The sequence below is a fragment of the Myodes glareolus genome, chromosome 15, assembly GCF_982192425.1.
Source record: "Myodes glareolus chromosome 15, mMyoGla1.1, whole genome shotgun sequence".
NCBI classification, from domain to species: Eukaryota; Metazoa; Chordata; class Mammalia; order Rodentia; family Cricetidae; genus Myodes; species Myodes glareolus.
The window spans coordinates 70,173,599-70,196,953 of NC_142040.1; the positions used below are offsets into that span (position 1 = coordinate 70,173,599).

General features: G+C 41.4%; 1 protein-coding gene across 4 annotated transcripts in view; it reads left to right on the top strand.

The window, feature by feature from the left end:
• The window catches only part of Ctnnd2 (catenin delta 2), an 804,341-nt gene that overhangs the window by 458,766 nt on the left and 322,220 nt on the right, over window positions 1-23,355 (top strand). For all 4 annotated transcript variants that reach the window (XM_085676585.2, XM_087896972.1, XM_087896974.1 and 1 more), the window contains 2 exons: window positions 3,204-3,398; window positions 16,658-16,913. In XM_085676585.2, coding sequence (XP_085532711.2) covers window positions 3,204-3,398; window positions 16,658-16,913 — 451 coding nt within the window. The remainder of the gene's footprint in view (window positions 1-3,203; window positions 3,399-16,657; window positions 16,914-23,355) is intronic.

Genomic DNA, 23,355 nt, shown 5'->3' on the forward strand with positions numbered 1-23,355 from the left:
CCTACAAAAATGTACTTCTGCAAGGGCAGGGAAAACAGTCCAGGCAATTGGTCTGGTAGTTTCTTTGGTCCATCGTGTTTGGATTGCATTTTGCTACTTTTCAGCTCTGAGCTCTCAAACTTGGGTAAGGTCAAGTTCCCAGGATTGTTTGCTACCAACATAATTGGTGAGGGCACTGGGCCTTGGCATTGGGGACATTTAAGACCAAGTCAAAAAATTTCCCAGCGTGTTTCTTCTTATAATAGCAGAGTTCCAGTTCCTGGGAAAGATATGTGTTCGTGAGGGGTGTTTAGCATCTTGATGGTGCTTAGAACTTGATCTCAAGTAGATCAGCTGACGACAGGAAATTTCTATCAAAGAGAAGTGCATTTTGTTTGAGTCAGAAGATATATAAAACATCCAGTGAGATTTTGATGCATATTGTCGGAATTGGTTTTCATGTAAATCTTTCCTTCGTATTGGCCATGGCAAGATAGATATTTATATGGATCTAACAATCCTATTTTTCCCCCTGAGCAAAGCCAGTAAAAAATTCTTTTAATGTTTGACCCTTCGGCTTCTCTTCTGGTTCACAGCCCTTTTTGTTTGTCTAGATAATGGCTGTGTCCACCCACAAGGTCTTTAAACCTGACCACAATGGATTTAAAAAAAAGTATAAACAGTGCTCTTTTTGAGAACGATTTTCTCCATGCTCTATATACAACTTCAATGGGGAATTTAATTTACACAACTGTTCTCATGGAAAACACTTGAACTGTTAATATTGCTAATGATATTCTAATATTTCATAATGTCATTGTGATGCTGTTGCTGATCATTGGCATTTTTTATTGTTTGGGAATTCCGTATGTGTGTACGATGTATCTGATCCATCTCATCTCCTCCAATTCCCTCTCTATCTCTCTACCACTGCTCCCTCCCAGTTTTATACATTTCCTTTCTTTTTTCTTTAGGCCCCTGGGTTCGCTTAATGCTTTCAGTGTAGGGACATGGGACCATCTACTGGAACATGGACAGTCTTTTGGGGCTCACATCCCTAAAGAAAACAGGATCTCCCTCTCCCAATGATCATCAATTGCCAACACCCTCTCAGTTGGAGACAAGACTTTTGGAACACCTCCCCACTCCATGCTTGGATTTTTTGTCTGGCTTGACCTTGCGTAGGCACTGTCAATGCTGTCTCAGCTGTTGTGTGCTCATGAGTGCAGCTGACATATTGATTCTGGAGATTACTGTTCCACTGTAGCTGTCTACCACCTATTGCTCCTACAGCCTTCCTGCCCACTCTTCAGTTATGACCCCTGAGCCTTGGGAGGAAAGGGTATGGTATAGACATCTCATTTAGAGCCGAGTACACTGTAGTTTCTTCCCATCTTCACGCTGACCAGTTGTGGGTCTCTGTGTTCCTTAATGACAACATTTGTGACAATATCATCACACTGAAAGTCTAATATCCATAAAGATGAGCTTCATGTTAAGATACTGACTCTCCGCCTAGCACTAGATTATTAATTTGCGAATGGTGCTAATAAATAAATCTTAAGAAATATTTGCACCCACGTCCCAAAGTCAGCACCAATGTTCAGTAACAATCCTATTTGTCCATCACTGTGTAGGGTTTTTTTTTTTAAAAAAAAAAAAAAGTCAGAGCAAAGAAATGGTATTAGAGTCACCAGCCTGAATCCTATAATCATGCTTAATTTTAGTCAAACATGTAAAGTCAGGATGAAAGTAATGTTTCCTTGATTTTTAGACTGTGGAGATCTTAGCATCATAATCCGAGCCTGCAGGAAGAGCTGAGAGCAGGAACTGGAAGCACACTACTGAGATATTCCTGGCAAACCCAAGCTTGAGCTCCAGTGGAGCGCTGGCATTTGGAAAATCAGATGCAGCGAACCCAATTATGCAAAACAGTTATTTCCAATCTATCATTCATCACAACTCTGTCTAAATCTGAGATTAGTTAATTATCGACAAAGAGAAAGACCTCACCTACCCTGATCCTTCTCTTCCTGCAAATACCTAGTGATTTTATTTTTATTTATTTAAAATAAAAATATAATGACATCATCTCCCCCGTTCCCTTCTTCCCTCCAATCCTTCCAACGCAGCTCCCTTGCCCGCTCTGAAAGAGCTCCAAACCCAGGCTATTGAAAGGTAATCTGCAATTAAATCCCACGATGGCTGGTGGGTGTCAGTTTGGGGGCTGAGGGTGAAGAGTCATTCCTGAAATAGGCTGAAGTCCTCTGTGTTTCTAGTGTGCATTCTGTGCTCAGCACAGATATGTAGAACTCCTGCTTGTCGCCCCAGGTCCGTGTCATGATGCCATGGCCCTGAACTTTCTCCTCCGGACATTAGCTCTAAACCAGTTTCTTATCTCCTGTCAGTCAGTGCGAGCAATGTCTTAAGTATTTCCTGGTGTGGCAGGCCTCGTTTTAGAAGCGTCTTTCTCTGCAGCACAGCTCCACGGAGACACCTTGCCCCAGCTACGCAGGGAGTGTTGTGAATGAGGAGTCGCAAACACTGGAGCGCCGAAACACTTATACTCATCAAGTGTGAATAAGCCAGTTAGTGGTGAGCTTTTGGACTTTGTCCAGAGGGAGACAGACTCAGTGCAAATGCTTCTGTTTGGTGAGGCAGGGGAAAAGGAAAAAGGATGCAGAGACCTTGTCCTTAAACACCTGCTTCTCAAAGGGATAGGGGCCGCTGTCTGTCCACTCTGGCTCATCCATTGTCCAGGACAAAGCCTGCTGATGCTAGCAATTTCTACTTCGGTTTTCAGGGGTGAGAATCCTGAGGTCTTCACTGCTTGAGCCTACTGATTTTCTCACCACTTCGAATGCTCCCTGTTGCACTAAATCAAAATTATGCGTGGACTTTTTAGATTGTCTGTCCATCTGGTTCCCTGGGTAAGGAGGCAGGCTTCACACATCAGGCCATGGGAAAAAAAAGTTTCAGAGGTCCTGTTGGGTGTGGAATTATTTGAGAAACCCCAACATCTGTCCAATGGCATCAGCTTTGGGAGCAGAACAAGGCAGCTGGATAGGGTGAGGAGCTGATTAGTCTGGCTCCTAGCGTTCATTGGTGTTAGTCATTGGTTCTTTGTAGATTTTAATCGTTACACTATTCCATTCAAATGTTCTTGGATAAAATACTGTCTGGATGTTGGCTGAGTCTTAATGTGCCATATTCATTTCTTTCAGCTGGGTCCCGAGCCTCATACAGCAGCCAGCATGGGCACCTGGGCCCCGAACTGCGGGCCCTGCAGTCCCCAGAGCACCACATAGACCCCATCTATGAAGACCGTGTCTATCAGAAGCCCCCTATGAGGAGTCTCAGCCAGAGCCAGGGGGACCCTCTGCCGCCTGCACACACTGGCACCTTCCGCACGAGCACAGGTGTGTACTGGGGATACATTCAGGCCTGCCCTCTGGGCATGGGGGATATGGACCTCCTTGGAAGCTAAATAATTGTTCCCAAATGAAAGCTCTGTGTGTGTGTGTGTGTGTGTGTGTGTGTGTGTGTGTGTGTGTGTGTAACCTGCTTCTGTCATCAGTACCTTTGATGATGACTGAAAGAGAGTGTAACTCCAGCTTAGCTACCTGGTGATTCTATGGATGGTAGAAGAACTAAGGGAATTGTCGTTACATCATGAAGTAGAGAAACTAAAAACAAAACTAAAAGAACAAACAAAACCCCATGATTGATGTTTTCTGGGCCCTAGGTAGGCGATTTAATGTAGTATAAGTTCTCCACAAAAGGAATCACAGCCATGTCATAAAATATAGATGCATTATTTTTGTAAGACAGTTTTAATGAGGCAGTCTACCTTTTAGCAAGCCTGGAGATCAAAATATTTGTTTAAAAAACGTGGCATATTTTGAAAGGTAGACTTAGGATATGTTTCATTCACACTAATAGTCCAAATCATTCAGAATTGTTATGTAAAGGTGGGAATTTGATAACTAATGATAACTCAATAAACAGTGTAGTCCCCACCATTAAATATGAATTTTTAGTTGTGCATAACTATAAGACACATGGGGAAGGACAGGTGTTTCCTATGACCTGTAGCCATTCATAAAGTAGTCCAAGGTTATGATTATGTTCCTAGTGACACCGACTTTAATGATAAATATGGAGAAATTAGACAACTGTTGAGGAGTGCACTTTTTGTAAAACCTAACCCTCCCAGGTAAACAGCAGAGATGCCTGCCTGTCAGCTGCTGGTGAAGCTTACCCCTTCCCCTTTCTTGCTACGCATGCTCAGAGCCACGGCTGAGGAGTGGAATGGAACTGTAGCTTGTAGTGACCACTGAGTACAGTGTGGTGACTTTGTTAAACTTCAGGTGATGCTGGATTACATGTTTTGAAGCCGAGGAAAGCTGCCCTTGCGGCTGATGATGGCTATTTACATTTCACAGCACTGGAAGAGGGAAGGCTCAATGTGCTCCCTGTGACATCGTCAATGCCATTCAATATTAATAATATATATTTAGACTTGGGGAAGAAAGAACACTGATTTATCCTTGTCAGAGCTTTTGCTCGCAGCCTGCTGTATCTGCTGCTGTCTGGAGTTGGGCCACTTGAAGTTTTTTTTTTTTTTGCAAATTATCAATTTAGATAATTTTATTTCCTAGTATACACTTTGTGAAAAAAGAGGTGACAATCTCAGTGACATTGAACACCTAATTTGAATAAAAAAGACAACAAAAGAAGTTTATTGAGCCCCTGTTCTGTATATGCCTTTAGGACTGTATTTTGTTAGTAAACTTCTGAAAGATTAGTCAAAAATTAGTTACAACAAAAAACTACCATGCATATTTCAAGCCATAGAAAATGTTCATACTTAAATAAAAAGCAGCCATTTCTGTCAGCTATTCTTTTATTACTGTAACAAAATATCTAGGCAAAAAAAAGAAAAACCCACAACTTAGAAAAGGATTCATTTCAGCTTGTATTTGCAGGAGGGACAGGCAGGCTTGGTGACAGGAAGTTGACTGATACCATTTCCACACACAGGAAATAGAGACCCAAAACAGGAACAGGAAGTAAGGTGAGGCTATAAACTCTCAAAGCCCCACCCACAGTGGCACACTGACTCCAGCAAGGCTACACATCTTAAAAGTCCCACAACCTCACAAACACCAGCAACTGGGAACCAAGCGTTCAAACCCATGAACCTAATGACAGCATTTGTCCTTCAGATCTCACACTGGGAGTCTACGCCTGTGCCAGGATAAGAGATAAAAACGTGCCAGTGACATGAAATTTATATTTTAGTGTCCATGTGTCAATCTTTGGGTCACACCCTCACCCTTACCTGTAAATGTCCCCTAGAGCAGCTCTGGGACTGCAGAGGCAGCAGTATGAGGCCATGACAGAAATCATACAGTTTATAGGACTTGGCCTTTTGCAGAAAGTTTACAAACCTATTTCCCGGTGCCAATGGAGATACATCTTGAGCAAAGGCATGCTGTGCTTTTCTCCTTCTTTTGAGGGCAACCAGAAGTTTCCTCAAAATGCTTCAGAGAGTCTGTTGGAATAGGAACCATGACAGAGACCTGGCAAGATGTGGCAGTCAGAGGTTTGACACCTTATGCTAGCTGACACCGTGGAACCTGACATTGTTTGTGAGCAAACATGACGAGTCACACGATGCTGTGAGCATTACACAATGCTGTGAATGTCACACGGTGCTGTGAGCATCGCATGATGCTGCAAGCATCACGCAATGCTGTGAGCATGTCTAAAAGCACATAGAAGGAACAGGAAGTAAAGCCCAAGCCTCAAGACACAAGCTTCCAACCCGCCCCTATCCGGGAGACCTCTGGCCTGTGTTGTGCTCTCACACTTTTTTAACCCTAGGACCCATTGCTTTAGAGACTGAATGTCTAAGATGATTCCTTGTGTGTGTGTGTGTGTGTGTGTGTGTGTGTGTGTGTGTGTGTGTGTGTTTAAGTATGTATCCATAATCATTTTATTCACAACCCCCTCTGTTTTACTCATCCTTGTGTCTTGAGATCACTAAAACTGAGCTAAGAGACTTCCAGAGCAAAAATAAATACCCTTACTTCTAGGAGAAAGGGTCACATTCTAGTGAGACCCTTAGTTTGAGGTACTTGGTTCTCCATGCTTAGCTTGAATTGATGGCTGATGTGACATGACCAAGCAGCCTTATCTTCCTGCCTTTCAGTGACAGGCAACCAGTTGTAGGTCATTCGTTTCTGTGTCCCCAAACAATCCAGACAATCCTGTAGCAAAACAGAAAGTGGGTCACTCTCTTTCACTGCACCCGCTCCTGGAAGTAAAGACGAGGGAAAGGCACATCAGTGATTAGGGAATGAGGAGTGGGTGCTGAGAACCGAGGGTGAGGTCCTAAGAACAAAAGCAGGTGGCACATAAATATTTTGGGGACAGCCACTAGTGCATTTAATATAGTTACGAATCCTGCAGCTGACGTATATTTTGATGCTTTTTCTATATATCATAAAGCAGACATGGGGATGTTGCTTCTACAGTCACATAGGTTGTTTAGAGCCAGTCTTTGAAGTGTCATGTCTAAGCTATCTTGTCCTAGGTCCTGCTTTTGTTTGACGCCACATTTGTAAAAACCATTTGAAAGTCAAACAGATTCATTTGTTAGCCGTGGAGCTTCATGGCTTTGGATGTTCTGTTATTAAAGAGCTATCTGCTAGGATCTACTGTTGACTGGGTAGACTGACTCATCAGAGTGGCTTGCAGGCTACTGCTTGACTTTGAGCCCATTTCATCTCATATAGTCTCCTAAACATAGAAGAAATTGACAAACAAAGGATGGGAATGCCTGTAAGATCAGTGTCATGGACCTGTTTTCAACTGCCTTGGTCTCCTAAGCATCGTACTAACTCCATGGCAACTGTCTCCCTGTCCTTTCCTCTTACACGCTGACCTCATCTCTGGGCCGCCTTGGTACCTGATTACAGCTATCCAGAATAATAAGTCACTCTTGAGCAGAGAGATTTTTAGGGAGATAACTGGACAAAATAAAGAACAAAAACAAAACCAGAACTCATGCCTGCAGATGCAGAAGGGAAGGCGTGTTGAGACTACAAACTTCTCCATCACAAGGAATGTAAGGAATGTCCCAGGAGTTTCTTCTTGTGCTCATTCATCACTCATCTTTTTCCTGTTTCTTTCCATCCTTCTTTCTCTCTTCCCTTGCTCCTCAGCTTCCAGATGTACACCGCCCATGTCTGTTGCTTTGATATGGGGCCTAAGTCTCAGATACCAGCTTAGACAGTGCCATCTTTCTTTTTATGTGTAGTCAAAAGTCCCATGAACTCCTGAACCATGCATGGGCTACCTAACCCTCATGTGATTGACCTCATGAACATGTGTTTAGAAACATTCAGGGTCATGCTGGAGCATCAAGAAGCATCAAGAGCCCCTCTTCATCTCTCCTCCACTATGGTCTTATGGATGGTGAAACACACGTAGGAATTATCTGGATTCAATAAAGCAGATGCACAATCCACTGAAGCCATACCAGAGGCCTTGGTCTCCACTACCCCTTCTTGAAGACTCAGCTCCAGACACTGTCTTGCTCAGGCACACCAGACCACTGCAGGGCAGAGCCTGCTCTCTCTTCCACCCAACCTAGCAGAAGGATGCAGGCGCTAAGGATGACCTGGCAAGTCTCACTACTCCCAGATGTGTTATAAGTAGAGATGTTTGAAGAAAGTATATCTCTTCCCTTGCCCAAAGACAGCAGTGACAGGCAGAAGTCAGCATGGCACTCCAGAAATGCAGCGACCTCAGAGAGGCCAGGACCACTTTTTGAATCAGCAGTAGCTCCTAGCCAGCTAGGCTGCCAGAGAGGGTCCCATCACCACCCATGAGAACTCATCCTTTTCCTTGATTTGAGAAACTATAAATGTGGATGGTGGGATGAAAGGGAAAGAGAGTTACCTACTGGCAAGTAACAAAGTTAGCCCTGTCCTGAAAGGTCCACAATAATTCCACAAGCATAGCTCTCTCATGCTTCCATCACGTCAGTAGACAGAGGAGTGCTGGAAAGAATGGAAGCCCAGGATGGTGTGTCCACTGAGCAGTGAATATGACATCATTTATAATCTTCACCTAAGGGCTCAACAGCACCAGAGGTTGCAACTTAAGAATAATGAAGATGTGGACCCTTAATTACAAGTTGGCAGGTTGTACCCTCCATTCTAGACACTGTCTATCAATTCACATGGTTAGAATTTATGTGTATGACCACTACAGTTCTTGGCTGTCTTTCAGATTTGCAGGCAAGTGAGTAGATCAAGATTAGAGCACAGCCTACACCTGAAGAAGAAGTGTTTATTTTTGTACAATAAAAATACTCACATCACCTCTAGTCCCAAGTCTGCCAGATTCTAGGCTGTGCTCTTGGCTCAGGTTCTTAGCTAGCTGAGAAACTTTGTTTAGAGAGTTAAATTTCCACAGTATTTCTTCTTTAATTTCTTGTTCAGCAGGTAGATATTTGTATGCATATAGAATACAACATGCCTTTAAATCATAAGAACATACTTGATATAAAATCATTTAGTACTTAAGATAGTGGAGCATATTAGTTCTGTTCTGCAGCCACCTAGTTTTTATGAGCAGCTCTGCCTCCACATTTGAACCTCCTGTAAAGCCAACTAAAGATGAGCTGTCACTAACTTTCTAGAGATGGGCAACAGAATATCTTTTCATGTTCTCTCTGTAGTCTGTCTCCCTGCCTTCTTCCTCTTATGCTATATTAGATTTGCTCAGCACCTTTATGTCACCCTAGGCAACAGAAGTGACTCTACCATAGATATGTTAGCACTTTCCCCATTCAACTATGCCATTTTCATCTTCATGGAGAATACTATCCAAACTCTTCATCCAGACCCATGCAGCTTTCACTTGGAGGCAATTTTAGCACTGTTCTTTCCAAGTGAACAGATACTGATGAATATTTAAATAGAGCAGATAATGACTAAAGATAAAATCATACAGACTTACCTAGATATGACATACATATAATCACCTCGTATTTTAATTTTCTTCAGATTTTCTGCAAACTATATTATCATTCAAAGCAAATGGGCTGTATTTTTCTGGGCATATCCAATACTAAGTGTCCAGCAGATCAAATAGGATGAAACAGGCAAAGAAAGGTTAATCAGCCTAGGATTTGGTCCCCATTTTACCCATTCACCCTCCACCTTCTCCCCTATGCAATGAAGAGTTGGTGTTGAGAGATGGGACCATTCACTCAGGTCATTGTTAGCTCTAAATGAGGATGTATGTGATGGCTCATCTTGTGGTGTCTGCACAAATGGAAACTCTGCATGAGGATAGTACTGATTATATTCTTTCCTCATTTCTAGTCTGGGAGGTGTTGCCATACAGCACTGAAATGGGCTCAGGGTGTTTAAAACACATGGGTATGCTATCATCCATTGGTAGCCCCGGCACACACGCTGTAAATGAGAAGAAATAAGAGTGTGTACCATGAAATGTGCATATGAAATTACATGGAAGAATATGTATGGCTAAGTATGAATTCACTCACTTTCCAGTGGGTTCACTTGTTTATATTTTAATTTTTTTAAAACAAATTCTACAGACCTACTGAATTCTGTAAAGCTACGAAACTCTATTGTGATAGTTGTACCTGGATTAACAATCAAGAATAGCCATTTCTGAATCTTGAAAAAGATCTTAATATGTAATGGAAGACCGCTCATTTGTTCCCAGTCACCCAGACCCGAATGATTGCACAGAAACTGTATTAATTACAACACTGTTTGACCAATAAATGGCTTAGACATATTCCTAGCTAGCTCTTACATCTTGAATTAATCCATTTCTATTAATCTGTTACTACAAGGCTGTGACCTACCTTTAACTTTCCCTTCTGCAGCTACATGGCACCCTTCCCCTTCTGCAGCTACATGGCATCTCTTTGACTCTACCTACTCTCTCTCTGTTCTGATTTTCTGCCTGACTTTACACTGCTAAGCCATTAATCTAAAAAGCTTTATTCATCAACCAGTAAAAGCACCACATACAGAAGGACATCCCACATCACTAGTGATTATTTTTTCTGTTAATCTGTATTTTAAGTACCTGATAAAAAAAATACTTCTTAAAAATTCTTAGAGCTGGATTTGGAGAGATTATTCAGCAGTTAAAAGTATGTGATGTTCTTGCACAGGACCGAGATTTGATTTCCAGCACCCACCTGGCAACTCACAGTCATCTGTAACTTGTGTTTTAGGAGATTCAACACTTCCTCTTGGTATCAGGTGTACATGTGATACACAGATATCCATGCAAAAAATTCAAACATATAACATGCCGAAAATACATAACTGTATCTAAAACAGCACTTATAATTCTCATTGCTGTATAAATAGAACAAAAACTGGTCACTGCTTAAAATAGGTTTTTGTCCCATTTTTTCTTTCAAACTTAATGTTGTATTCATTCATGATGACCATGTCTGTGCATTTCTACATCTGATTTTACATTTTGGGGGATATTTATTCTCTGTTTCCAATAAAAGAGTGAAAATATCCTGAATGTTTGTCATAAGGATTCCACCAGGAGTGTTACCTTCCTGAAAATGCTGTTTTAAAAAATAATAATGACATAAAGCCATAATACCATGTTGTATTTTTTCTCAAATAGCTATTCATTGACTGCAGTCTAGTTCAGACTATACTATAGTACAGTAAGTGTAGAAACTTGGAAGACATTTACAGCTCAACTTTGCTGAGAGCATGCCAGATTGGGAGCCAAAGAATTTTTATTCCTGAAGTAATGGACTTAAAAGCTCTTAGCCCCACTTTCACTAGGCCATCCTTGTGTTCTGATTAGACATAGCATTCCTTAATTACCTTCTTATATGTTTCTTCTGTATTAAATTATCTAGTCAATTTGTAAATACATGCTGTGTTTTCATATTTATCTATATATACAAATATACATAGAAACACAATGAAAGGAAAAAAAACAACTCAGGACCCCTAAGACCAAGTTCTCAGCACAAAGGAGGTTTCTTTGCCCCAGAGGAACAGAGGGCAGTTCCAGGTGGGTCTGAGGTCCTCTTCTGGTCTCTACAGACACCAGCACCTACATGGTACACAGGCATACACTGAGTCAAAAAACCTATACATGTAAAACAAAATGAAAAATGCATAAATATATAAAATCAAGGGTAAAAATACAAAAAGGAAATTGCTTTTCTTACTCTTTGATGGATTCCACTTTATATTCCTCACAGCAGTTTCTTACCATGTGCCCAGATTCCTGGATTTTATTCTCTTCTTGGTTTTTCCCTTTTCAGCAAACAATGCTTGTAGCCATCATTCGGAAAGCAATGTTTGGCTTTATTAACAAGGATGCATTGTTCCTCCTTCAAATACGGCACACAAAGCATCTCTCTGTTTTGCCTTGACAAACTAAGGTTTTATTTGTGTAGCTTTTAGAAAACAAACATAATTTCAGCAATGGCAAAGGTGTCTGTCGAGGTGTCAAGTCCACTGCAGAAGAGGCAGCTTGTTAAATCTCCCCAGAGAGGCCAACAGCACAGTTCATTGAGTTCTAAGAGCTCATGGGAGGAGACGGGGCTGTTTGCAGAGGACATGAAGGAGAGGGACAAGTTTGCAGAGCTGATGAAGCGCCAACCCCTCCAAATGTTTGCCAAGAGGACATTCGGTTGGCTGGAGTAACCCGCAAGGTCAATCAGTGGAGCTCTTGGAATGAGATGAGATGGGAGAAAATGTTCAGTGGCGGAAGTTAAGGGGAAGGTTATGAAATGAGAGACGTCTAACAGAGGGAGGGTAGTTGTTTATCCATGGCAGCAAACAGGCTTGGTAGGTGTGAGGTGTACCAGGAGCTAACTAGCTGAGCAAATCAGAGGGCAGCACTGAGCGCTGACTCTGGCAGTGCCTTTCTTTCTGACTGCCATCTAGACCATCCCAGAAAACAGCGGCGGTGGTGTTGTTGTTTTTCTGAATCAGGACTTTGCCCCATAGCCCGGGTCATCTTCTAAGTGTAGATCAGCATGGGCTTGAACTCACAATCCTCCTGCCCCAGCCTTCTGAGTACTAAGGATAGAGATGCCCATCACTATAACCAGTCAGTTTCAATCTTCCTAATGCTGCTACAGCTTTTCATACATGCGCTATTTTCTGTGTACCAGATAGCCAAAGCAAACTACGATTCCATGGTCCCATGCGGTAGTTCGGGGAAGCATTTGTCCTAAACATAAGAAATTCCATCATTGTGTTATTGAGGGTCATGGCTTCTCACATATTTTGTTCTCCAAGGTCACAGGATCTGTTCTTTACATTAAAGAGCTGTTGTTGCCTTCTTTGTGTTGGTCAACACTTTATTTTCGTGGCTGGGGTATGTTAATTTGACAGCAATTTATTTGAATTGTGATTTTTTTCTATCTCAAAATTCTCAAAAACTACCTTTCTTACTGGGACCTGCACAGAGATTTAAGCATTTTTGGGGGTCTGACAGGGTAGGTCATCAGGTGAACTGTTTGCTGTCCAGCATGAGCATTGCTCCCCCGTAACCCATCACTGTGGGCTTGTGAATTTGCTCTCTGAGCACTGGGGAGGCTGAGACAGTAACATACCAGATGCTCAGTAAGCAGTCCAGCTAACTGAGTCAGTGAGCCCTGTATCCCGTGAGAGAGAGATCCTGTCTGTCAAAAGATGCAAAGTGAGAGCCCTGTTCCTAGAGAAAGGCACCAAAGTTTCATCTCTGACCTTCACAAGCCTGAGTCCTGACATGTTCACCCCCCAATCTGTATCTGCACATGCATGCAGATGTACATGCAAACACATGCACATACAAACTCCCCTGCTCTCCCTCCATCCACCCCCTCTCTTTCATGTTAATGGATGATACTTTTGAAGGACCAACTCCTCAAAGCCAAAATTGCGATTTAAAAATTAATAAATAACTTCTGGAAAGTTGCTCATCCTCTTTAAATTCTATAGCCAACCTCCTCATATCCTCACACAGTTATGTCAGGGATGAGACAGAATCAAAACACCTTAAAATTAAGATTCTTATTTGCATTTTTTTGTCTTCTGCAAGTTAAATAAAAGTCATATTTTTGGAATACTTTATATATCTTTTCTATATATCTATGTAAATTCAAGTTTACAAAAATAATATAAATTAGTTTACACAACAATCTATCATAATTTTTCCAGTGTGATCTTCGGGTGTTTGAGTCCTGTGACTAACTCATCTCTTCATCTGCCTAGTTGACATTCTAACTCCTTGTTGTTATTTAACATTTCCTAATTCTACTCAGTAACTCACAAATATTTGTCCTCGTGATTCTAAGCCTGGTCTAGAAGCTTAGGTTGGTAACAATTGTGACATCTGAAGTCTAACTAACGGGGCTTAAATTCATTTTCTATTAGAGACTGATCTGCTAGGGCACTTCATTGCCCCGTGTCTCAGCTTCTCATCTGTAAGGCACAACTGGCATTCTTCCCTCCTCACAAGTTGCTGAGGGAATGTGAGTTCGTACAGTGGAGCACACAGAACAGCATGAGCATTCTGTTGCCCAGGGCAAGGCTCTCCCCGCACTGACCGGCCCTATCCATACTTCCTTTGTGTAGGGTTGTGGGTTTCTGCCTTGGTAGTAGAGTGATGACCCATTAGTGTAATATTTTCTCTATGTGACATATTGGATGTTTTTCCTGCCTTTAATCAAACAATAATCCTAGGAGGCCATTTTACACCCTTCCATAACTCCCAGTGTCTCATCTTGTCCAAGACCGAGGACTAAAGCCCAAGTCCACATCTGACTCCCAAAGCCAAGCACTCCATGAGCTATGTGGTCCTTCCCTGGAAAAGGCCACAGTGAAAACCAAATAGGGGCCTAGAGGGTTGACTCAGTGGCTAAGAGCCCTTGTTCCTCTTGTCTCAGACTCACATGGCAGCTTACAACCGTCTGCATCTCCAGTCCCAGGGGATCCAATGATCTCTTCTCATACATGCAGGAACCAGGCACATGTGTAGTGTACGATACACATACAGGCAAAACATTCATATACACAACATAATGAAATCAATCTAAACAAAACTTTAAACTCAATAGGAACTTAACCTTCTCCATCTCTCCTTCCGTACACATCTAGGTTTTGCCCTAATAGAATTACACATGTTGCCCATCTTGAGCCTGGTCCCTTGCATCCTTCCCAAGTTTGGGTCTGCTACTCATCAGTGTTTTCCCCCAACCCTCCCCTCTTCTTCTTTAATTCAGTGTCCTTAGACAGATTGGGAGACACTCATTTCATTCCTCTTACCTATCCTAGCATTAGCTGATAAACATCATTTTAAAGATATAGGTATGTGATATATGAGTGTGTATACCCATGTTTCTGTGTGTGTAGGAAGACGTGTGTTTGGTATGAGAGAAGGTGCATGCCCAGCATGGGAAACAAGCTTCTGTGTCTCCTTTGAGACAAGGTCTGAAGCTCACAGATGAGTCTAGACCTGCTGGCCAGGGCAGCCCAGGGATGCTCTGTCTACCTTCCCAGCGTGGGGATGGCAAGCACACACCTTGTCCAGTTTTGTCTCGTGGGTCCTGGGATTTGAACTCAGATTCTTTTATTTCCACAGCTAGCCTACACCAGCTGGTCTTTTCCCAGCCTCCAAAATGGTCCCTTTAGGTTTTTAATATTTCTTGGTCTCGACTACATGTGCCTTCTTGTGTGAATCACTAAGATTAACAGCAAATACATTTTTAGAAGAGAATTTATTTTTGCCTATAAACAATTTTCAGCAAGAATAAACACTGATGTTTGGTTTTCTGAATGAAGAATGTGCTTCTGTGAAAATGAGGCAGTGTACTAAGTTTCTCCTTTTGCCCTTCATTTTTTGACTACTTAACACAACTCTTGAGCAAAAGAAGATTTTATTTCTGTCTGTGTTCTTATGTAGATTTTCAGCTGCTTTGGCTATTGTGTAAAGAATATTGTTCATGATATTTTATTTTTGTAATTACATTTGTTTCTTTGTGGTGGTTGAGAAAGGGACCCTTGTAGTCAAATACAATTTAAAAAAAAACTTATCTAGCAGAATACCCCTAATCTTTAAAATGCTACTTCTTAGGAAATATGGACACTTTTTCTTAGAATAATTTTTATGACTATTTCAATAGTTTTCATCGTGCCAAATAGCATATTCTCCTAAGTTTTTCTCATCAAATGATAATAGTATTGCTAATTAATTGGAAAAGTAAGATCCTAAACTCATAGGTTCCAATCCAGACCTCATCAGGGGAATCTCTCCTTCAGTTTACTTTCAGCATTTATTGTTTTGAAAGAATTTCTTGTACGCTCTTGGCAATTGCTTCCTTGATGTGGCATAATTACCCTTGCGTTTCATTTGGTATATGGCCCTTAGAGCAAAAAAAAATGCACTAAGAAATAATTGCTGGCAAGTCAAATATGTGCTGTGTGACTTGGAACTGGAATCTAATTCCATATAGCACACATGGGGTATGGATCCCTGTATGTAGACATTCGCTGTCTCTCAGCATCTGTACTGATCCAAGTTGTCACAAAGCAAATGTCCTCATGGTGATTGTTGCTAGGGCAATAAATAACTAGTCACATCCCACTCCTAAGGAAGACGTTATTTCCATCATATATGTCAGTTTGCCTTCAGACGTGAATATTTTTGAGGGACAGATAAAAGCAGTGGCCTGGCCTTGTCTAAAAATAACCCGAGGAAAGAAAAGAAATCGAGATTCAGTTTGGAAACAGTGAAACTGATCTCAGTAAGTTGTGTAAAATCTTCTCAGAGCAACCTAGACATGTTGAAAAGATGCAAAAACATTGGGGAAAGTCACGTCAATGCCCGACTCTGTCTTGCTCACTTCTGGGATGACTTGTTCCTTGCCTCACGTGTCTGCTTTCTCCTGAGTGCATTTGTTCCCCTGAAAGCCTTACGGAGGAAGTGTAGGAATCCACTGTACAGAAAGGAGAAAGCCTGGCACGGGATGCTGCCCTACTAATTATTCGTGTTGAGCCCTCCTCACTCCCCATCCACCTCCGGGCAAATGCTCTCCTTTCCCCTTCCTCTATTCTGGAAAATGACTTTGCTGCTAAATCTATGACAAACCCAGTGAAGTTAGTATCATGTTAATCTGAACATATCCTGAATACTGTCCAGCAGAACAACACAGAACTAATTTGTCTGTATAAAATATTTTCCTCTGAAATGTATCTTAACCTGTGCTGGAGACCGAGCCCAGGGCCTTCTGCACACTACCCAAGCCCTCTGCCAGAGACACACCCCAGCCCAGCTTTTAGTTTTGAACAACGTTCTCATGCAGGATGCTTGTGCCTTCCCTTTGATTTTGGTTAGCAATGAACCCTCAGCAGGTGTGCTTTCTCCCCGTATTTTCGACGTACTTCTGAGACAGCATGTGAATTGTCATTTGACTAGATAGCATTGACTATGTTGGAAGATCTGTGACAGATTAATTTTGTTTTATTCTTTCGAACCCCTATTTTTTTTTATGTGTGTAATGTCCCCCCCTGCCTAGACCTGGTTAACCGTTTCTGCGAGCAGGTCCTCAGTTTTTTACTTTGTCCCTACTTTCCTGTCCTAGCCCCATCTTCCCCCGGTGTCGACTCCGTCCCCTTGCAGCGCACAGGCAGCCAGCACGGGCCACAGAATGCCGCCGCAGCCACCTTCCAGAGGGCCAGCTACGCTGCTGGCCCCGCCTCCAACTACGCCGACCCCTACCGACAGCTGCAGTATTGCCCCTCCGTTGATTCTCCGTACAGCAAATCGGGCCCTGCCCTCCCACCCGAAGGCACCTTGGCCAGGTCCCCATCCATTGACAGCATTCAGAAAGATCCCAGGTGGGTAAGACTGTATTTATTTACTCTGAGATGTGTAAAGAGGTTTTATGACCCAGTCTCTTCTTTGCGCTCTCGGTGACATCATTGCCTTTGTCTTCCTGTTATTGACTGAGAATGAAAAGATTGGTTTTTCTTGGGTTTTACAGTTTTTTATTCGATATGGATATATGGACACATAGGATGGACCCCTATTATCTATGGGTCAGCACTCAAAAATATAATATAAAGAGGTATTATAAGAATGCCTTTGGGTGCTTATGGTTATAACCATCTGATTTGATCGGACGGGGTCTTGAGTGTCGTAGGAGCAGAGATGGGAGCTGGGCAGAGGTCTCGCCTGACCTTCGGTATCACTATCCACGTGTGCTGCTCCCAGCTGAGAAGAATTCAGTGCCATCCTCTGTCTCTCTGGTTGTTAGAATATAAAGATTCCCCCACCCCAAAAATTATTCTCAGATTTGAGAAGTCCGAAGTTAGTTGTTCAGGGACTGGTAAGAAGTTGGCTGTGGATTGTTGGAGAAATGATTTGGTACGTGCGGTGTGTCTCCCTCCCGCCTTCTTCTTTGCAGCATCAGTGCAGGTTGGTGTGATGCTCTACTCCTGGAGTTGGGATAGACTCCCTGTTGATTTATGTAGATGCAGTCCCATGTGAACACACATACAGATGTGTACATGTACATATACTCAGACATACATGTAACCTGCTGTGAGCATTCTAGATAGGCCAAGATCCTGGTGTTTCTTAAGGGCTGGACTGGGATGATAAATTTGAAATGCCTCTCCAGGCATTTCCCTGACAGAAGACACAACTCGTGTATTATACAGAGAATTTGCATGGTTTCTCTTATAAAAAGAAATGGCTTCTTCAGACATGAAAGGCAAATGGAATCATTCCATAGTGTGCTTTGAGATAGCTGCCTCGATTCAGATGAAGCCCACATGAGGGCTCTTGCCAAGTGTTGTGTGTGATACAGTCAGCCTTGTAGAGCCGAATTGGACGAAAGGCTCAGCTCCGACTGCAAGAGATTGAAAGGAGAGCTCAGCCACAGTGCGCAGGGTTTGGTCTCCGGATTCTCGAGCCTTCACAGCAGTCAGAAGTCTTTGAACTGAAACCTGCCCTTCACTTTGAAGGCATGCATGGTTAGAACGTTCTTCAGAAAGTATTTTTGTCATGCTTTATTTGGAAATATTTTATACTTAACAATAAGGTAGAAACATGTAGAAATAAGACCTTACTGAGAGCAGAAGAGGTGCTCATATAGAACATTGTGTCAGACTTGACACCATTTGACTTTCAACACTGTGTTATGTTGGATAGTATGGATTTTAGTCATCCTTCCGTTGTTGCAATAAAACAGTGACCAAAAGGAGCGTGTAGAGGAAAGGGCTAATTTGCTTATAGTTTCCAGCTGTAATCTATCACTGGGGGAGTCAGGGCAGGAACCCGAGGAGTAGCTTGAAGCAGAAGGCATGGAGGAATTGGACTTAGCGTTTCTCTGATGCAGCCCGGCTTCTGTGTTTTATACTGTATGATAAAGGCACTTTATTTTATTAAATCGAGCATTCTTCCGTTTCCATATTGCTGCCCCTTCCGTAGGCCTGTTTCTCTCTGTATAGTGTCACAGCTTTTACCTTTTCAAGTCATGGATTATGTTACCTGTGTTTACCGAGTGCGTGCTGTATACCAAAGAGAGAAACGCCAGTAAGAAAGGAGAAAAGAGTAAGAGGACCTTGGCCACTGGCCTTTAGTATGTGTTAAATTTATATGCAAATTAGTGTTCTGTATATTATAAATTCACCTTTATTTTCAAGATCACTAGATGCTGGCCGTAAGAGTGAGTGTTCGTTCTGAAACCCCCAGCATGCTAAGCACAGGCAATAAATAAATAAATAAGTAAATAAATAAATAAATAAATAGGGAATCATGGCAAGAACCAGAAAGGATTTGTTTTTTCTGTTTGTTTTGTTGTTTGTTTTTGTTGTTTTTGGGGGGGAGGAGTCTTGTGTTCCTCCCCCCTTTTATTGATTTTTATTGAGCTCTATATTTTTCTCTGCTCTTTCCCTTCCCCTTCAACCCTCCCCCAAGGTCCCCATGCTCCCAATTTACTCAGGAGATCTTGTCTTTTTCAACTTTCCATGTAGATTAGATCTATGTAAGTCTCTCTTAGTATCTTCATTGTTGTTTAAGTTCTCTGGGATTGTGATTTGTAGGCTGGATTTTTTTTGTGCTTTATGTTTAAAAACTACTTATGAGTGAGTACATGTGATACAGAAAGGATTTATAAAACACAAATAAACCAAGAAATATCTGGAATGAAGAATAAAATAAGTAATGCCTTTTTCTCAGAGTGTCTTTCAAACTCTCATTGTTGTTATGGATTCAAAAACCATATGACTCCAAGTCCAAAGTATTAACTTTTAAAAGACATTTTCTATCTCTTTCAGATGATGATTTTTGGTTGTTTCCAAGGACATGCTAGAACTAAGTGTGCTAGAACAAAGATATCTAACTTTTAGGGTTCAAAAGTATTCACTTTGTGATTAGAAGCTGTTGACTGGAATCTTTTGATCCCCTTGACTCTTCGCTCTTCTACATAGTATTCGTTAGACTAGAAGGAAATGTCCGGTTGGCTGTCTGCAGCCCAGTGAGTTAGGACGGCTCCAGGTGCTGTCCCACACACATGCCCACAAACCTGCTGGTGACATCATGAGAGCATTTTGTGACTTTGTTTGTTGTGCAAGTGCTAGCATCAGCAGTTTTATTCCTTTTGAATCTTATGTGACTCTTTCAGACATGTGGACGGGAGTTTCTGGGCAGCTGTGTCTTAGCAGGGAGAATCAGGAAGTGGTTTGAGGGGCCAGCTCTCGTACAGCACAGATTGGGAGGTATCTGGTTTCAGTTTTCTAGTGTCTGCTACTGTGACCTTACAGACACACCTTCTTTTTCACTGAAGAGTTATGGAGTGTTATTCAGTAAGACATTTCCAAGAAAATACTGACTTTTAACATACAAATTCGCAATCAAAAGAGTCTTACTCTCTGTATGAAGACCCAAAGACTCTCTGTCACCTGTGAGTTACCTTCAGCCTTGGGGGAAGGAAGGACCGCTCCCCAAAACTTGGAATTTCCTTGCGGATAGTAGAGAGTTCAGTCATACAGATTTTGGGGAAATGTTGGTATTCTTTGCTTTTAACTCTTTTAGGCTCTACCAAATGTACAGAAACCTTTTATCCAAAGAGACATCCAATTTCCTAAATTTGTAAAATTAGGAATCCTGGGAAGAATAAGGTTTTAACATATACAAAATTCGTTTCACGGCCACATTTGCTTAAGCGTTTTTTAAATATAATTATATATTATTTTCTGTAAGATTTGAACCTCCTGACTTTGAGCAATGACTGATACATCCTTTGTATGTGATGCCAAATAATGGTTTGTTCCTATGAATATGTTAAATATACATGTTTAGATATGCTTATGGATAAGTTAAATATGTGTGTGAGTCATAATAGTATTATTATTTCAAAAGTTAAATAACGCGACTAGAAACTTAAGTAAAGAAAGATCTATCAGTGGCTACCAGCGGTACTATAAGTGGTCTCATGCATAAAAGAGTAGGAAGTTATGTTTAGAACTTTTGTGGCATAATGCACAAATCAGAATACTATTATAATATATTCTATAATGGGGTTGTTTTAAGTGAAAAAACCTGATCAATAATATAAAAATAGGCATTTTTAGGAAAATTCATATTTATGACTTCTGCATTTTATTTGTTATTTCCATATATTATGAACCTTACTATGTTTGAGACATCATATTGTCTCACTTAGATAATGTTGCTTATCCATATTTTATCAATGGGTAAACTTTGGTAAAGAACATTTTGAAATGTTTTTTTCTCATTATTCATCAATGTGTATCACATACATAATATTAAATGAACCTTCAGAGAGAAAGTATGTAGACGGAGACTGCTCATTCATTTCACGGCCATCCCGACCCAAATAATCACACAGAAACTATATTAATTAAAACACTATTTGGCCAATAGCCTAGGCATATTTCTAGCTAACTCTTACATCTTAAATTAGCCTATTTCTATTAATCTGTGTATCCCCTCAAGTTTGTGGCCTCCTGGTAAGGTTCTGGCTGGTGCCTGCCGTCTTTTTCCTTTGGCAGCTACATGGTGTCTTCCTGACTCTGCCCACTCTATCTCTGTTCGCTCTTCTAAGCCATTGGCCAAAACAGCTTCTTTAATAACCAGTGGTAATAAAAACATATTCATAGCATACAGAGTGGAAATTCACATCAAAAGTAGTTTTAAAATGCTTCTAGAAAAGTGGAGGTTGGAATGTTTTTTAAATCTTAATGCTTCAACTGTATTACTGTGTAATTTAGATTATTATCTAGCTTAAGTCACACTGGGGAAATGTTCAGAGTATGTATAACATTCCCATAGTCTGCTTCTCTCGGGCTATGAATCTCTGCGGATCCTAATACTCATTTCCAAAACAGCTATCACTTACCTAACTGGCCCTTCCAAGTTTAAGAATCATTCATTTCAATGAATAGCAGCCATTCTATTCCCTTCTCCGCCGTACCCAGTTCCCACAGCCGGCCACTCACATTGAACTATTTTACAGAGTTGTTGGAGAGTAAACCAGACCCAATCATGTCAATGAAGCTGGTATTTGTTTTTGATTTGTAGTTTTTATTTTGGAGAGGTCTCATGTAGCCCAGACTACCTTCAGGCCTACTATATAGGTAGGATGACCTTGAACTTCTTGTTATCCTGCCTTTACTGCCCCAGTACTGAGACTACAGGTGGCCACCACCATACCATGTTTTAAGAAATGCAGAGAGTGACATCCAGGGAGTCATGTGAGTAGACCAGCACTGCCAGGAAACTGCATCCCCAGCCTTCCACACTAACATAGGTGGAAACAAAGGCTATTTGTCTCTTGTGGGTTCATTCTCTGGTCTTTTCTTTTATCTTTGAGATTGTAGGAGAATTTGATGGTTTCCCCTTCAAAAAACAGTTACTTCACCCTCCGCTACCCATAATGGTCATGTTCTCGGTCTCTTGTCAAGCTACACTGGCCTCTCATTGCTCTGTCTGACTCTCTCATCTGCCCCAGACCTCACCATTATTTGTAGAAATGGAGTCAAGGTTACCTTGGTCCCCCTACATTTACTGTGGTTTTACCTGCTGGTTAAATGGCAGTGATATTCATAAGTGACAACCCTGATAATAAAAAATAACTAGTAATATCACTCATGTCTGGTGTTAGACACTTTATATCCATTATGTAAGGTTTTAAGGTGCTCATTCCAAGATCTCTATAGCCTGACTTCCTCTTTAATTACCAGTTGACACTCATGTTAAAGATTTCTTGGCTATGACTGCCTGTCTTTCATCATCCTTAACCATATAATGCCATACATCCTGCAGGTCCTGCTTCAATACAAACCTGGTGTGATCTAATATCATCAATGCCTCTTCATTGTAATTATTTGAGATGTGATTGTTTATCCTCCAAGGGGTCTAAGAACAGGTCTGAAGTGTTCTGACTTGTGTTCATCTGAGATACCTCTACTGTTGGGTGGGACCACTGGATTTATCTTCTTCCAACAATATATGTGATGCATTTCCATGATAATATAATTAATGTATGGAATAAGTCTTGACTGTTTGAGTCATGAGAAAGGTGATGTGTTCCTGGAACAGAACAAGAGTAGATAGAGCTGGCTGTAGATGGAATAGTTAAAGGAAGCTCGGAAACGATACCTCCTATCATCCTGCCTTGTTATTCCATCCCGTGATGTGCAATCCTTCTTGTCTACCATGAACAACCAGTATTGATGTGTAATTCGAAGTCATAAGTCACTTTTGTTTACCATCTTGCATTGAACAATTAATTGCCCTCAAACATGGAGCACTCAAAATATTTGTTGTTTCCAGACAGGTGGTAGCTGATTGTCGGTTGTTAACCAGTGACAATTAATTTCCATTGCCTCTTGAAAAGTTTTGCAGCAAATTGAGGTCATTAATTTAGAGATTCTGACATTGGCAGAAAGAGGATTAGCATTTCAAAGTCAGAAGAACAATACATTTTAACATGAAGTTCCACTGTGCTGGGCATATTATAATTTGACAAGTCCAGTAGCTGAAAATCTTCCATCTACTGAAAGCCTCCCCAACCAGTTGGACAGGCTTGCTGCATTGTGTGTTATCAGATCGTAAATGTGTTAGGAAGACAGGAAAGTAGAATGAGGAAAGAGTGAGAAAGGGCACCAGGGAGAGCTCTGGGGCATGATTTCGTGAATGAAGCATGTCGATGGGTGAGACAAAAAAAAAATCCACATATCTTTGTTTTAGTCCTTCCTCAGTTTTCTAAGACATCCCCACAGTGGCTTTGTTCTTTCTTTACGCCTGTCG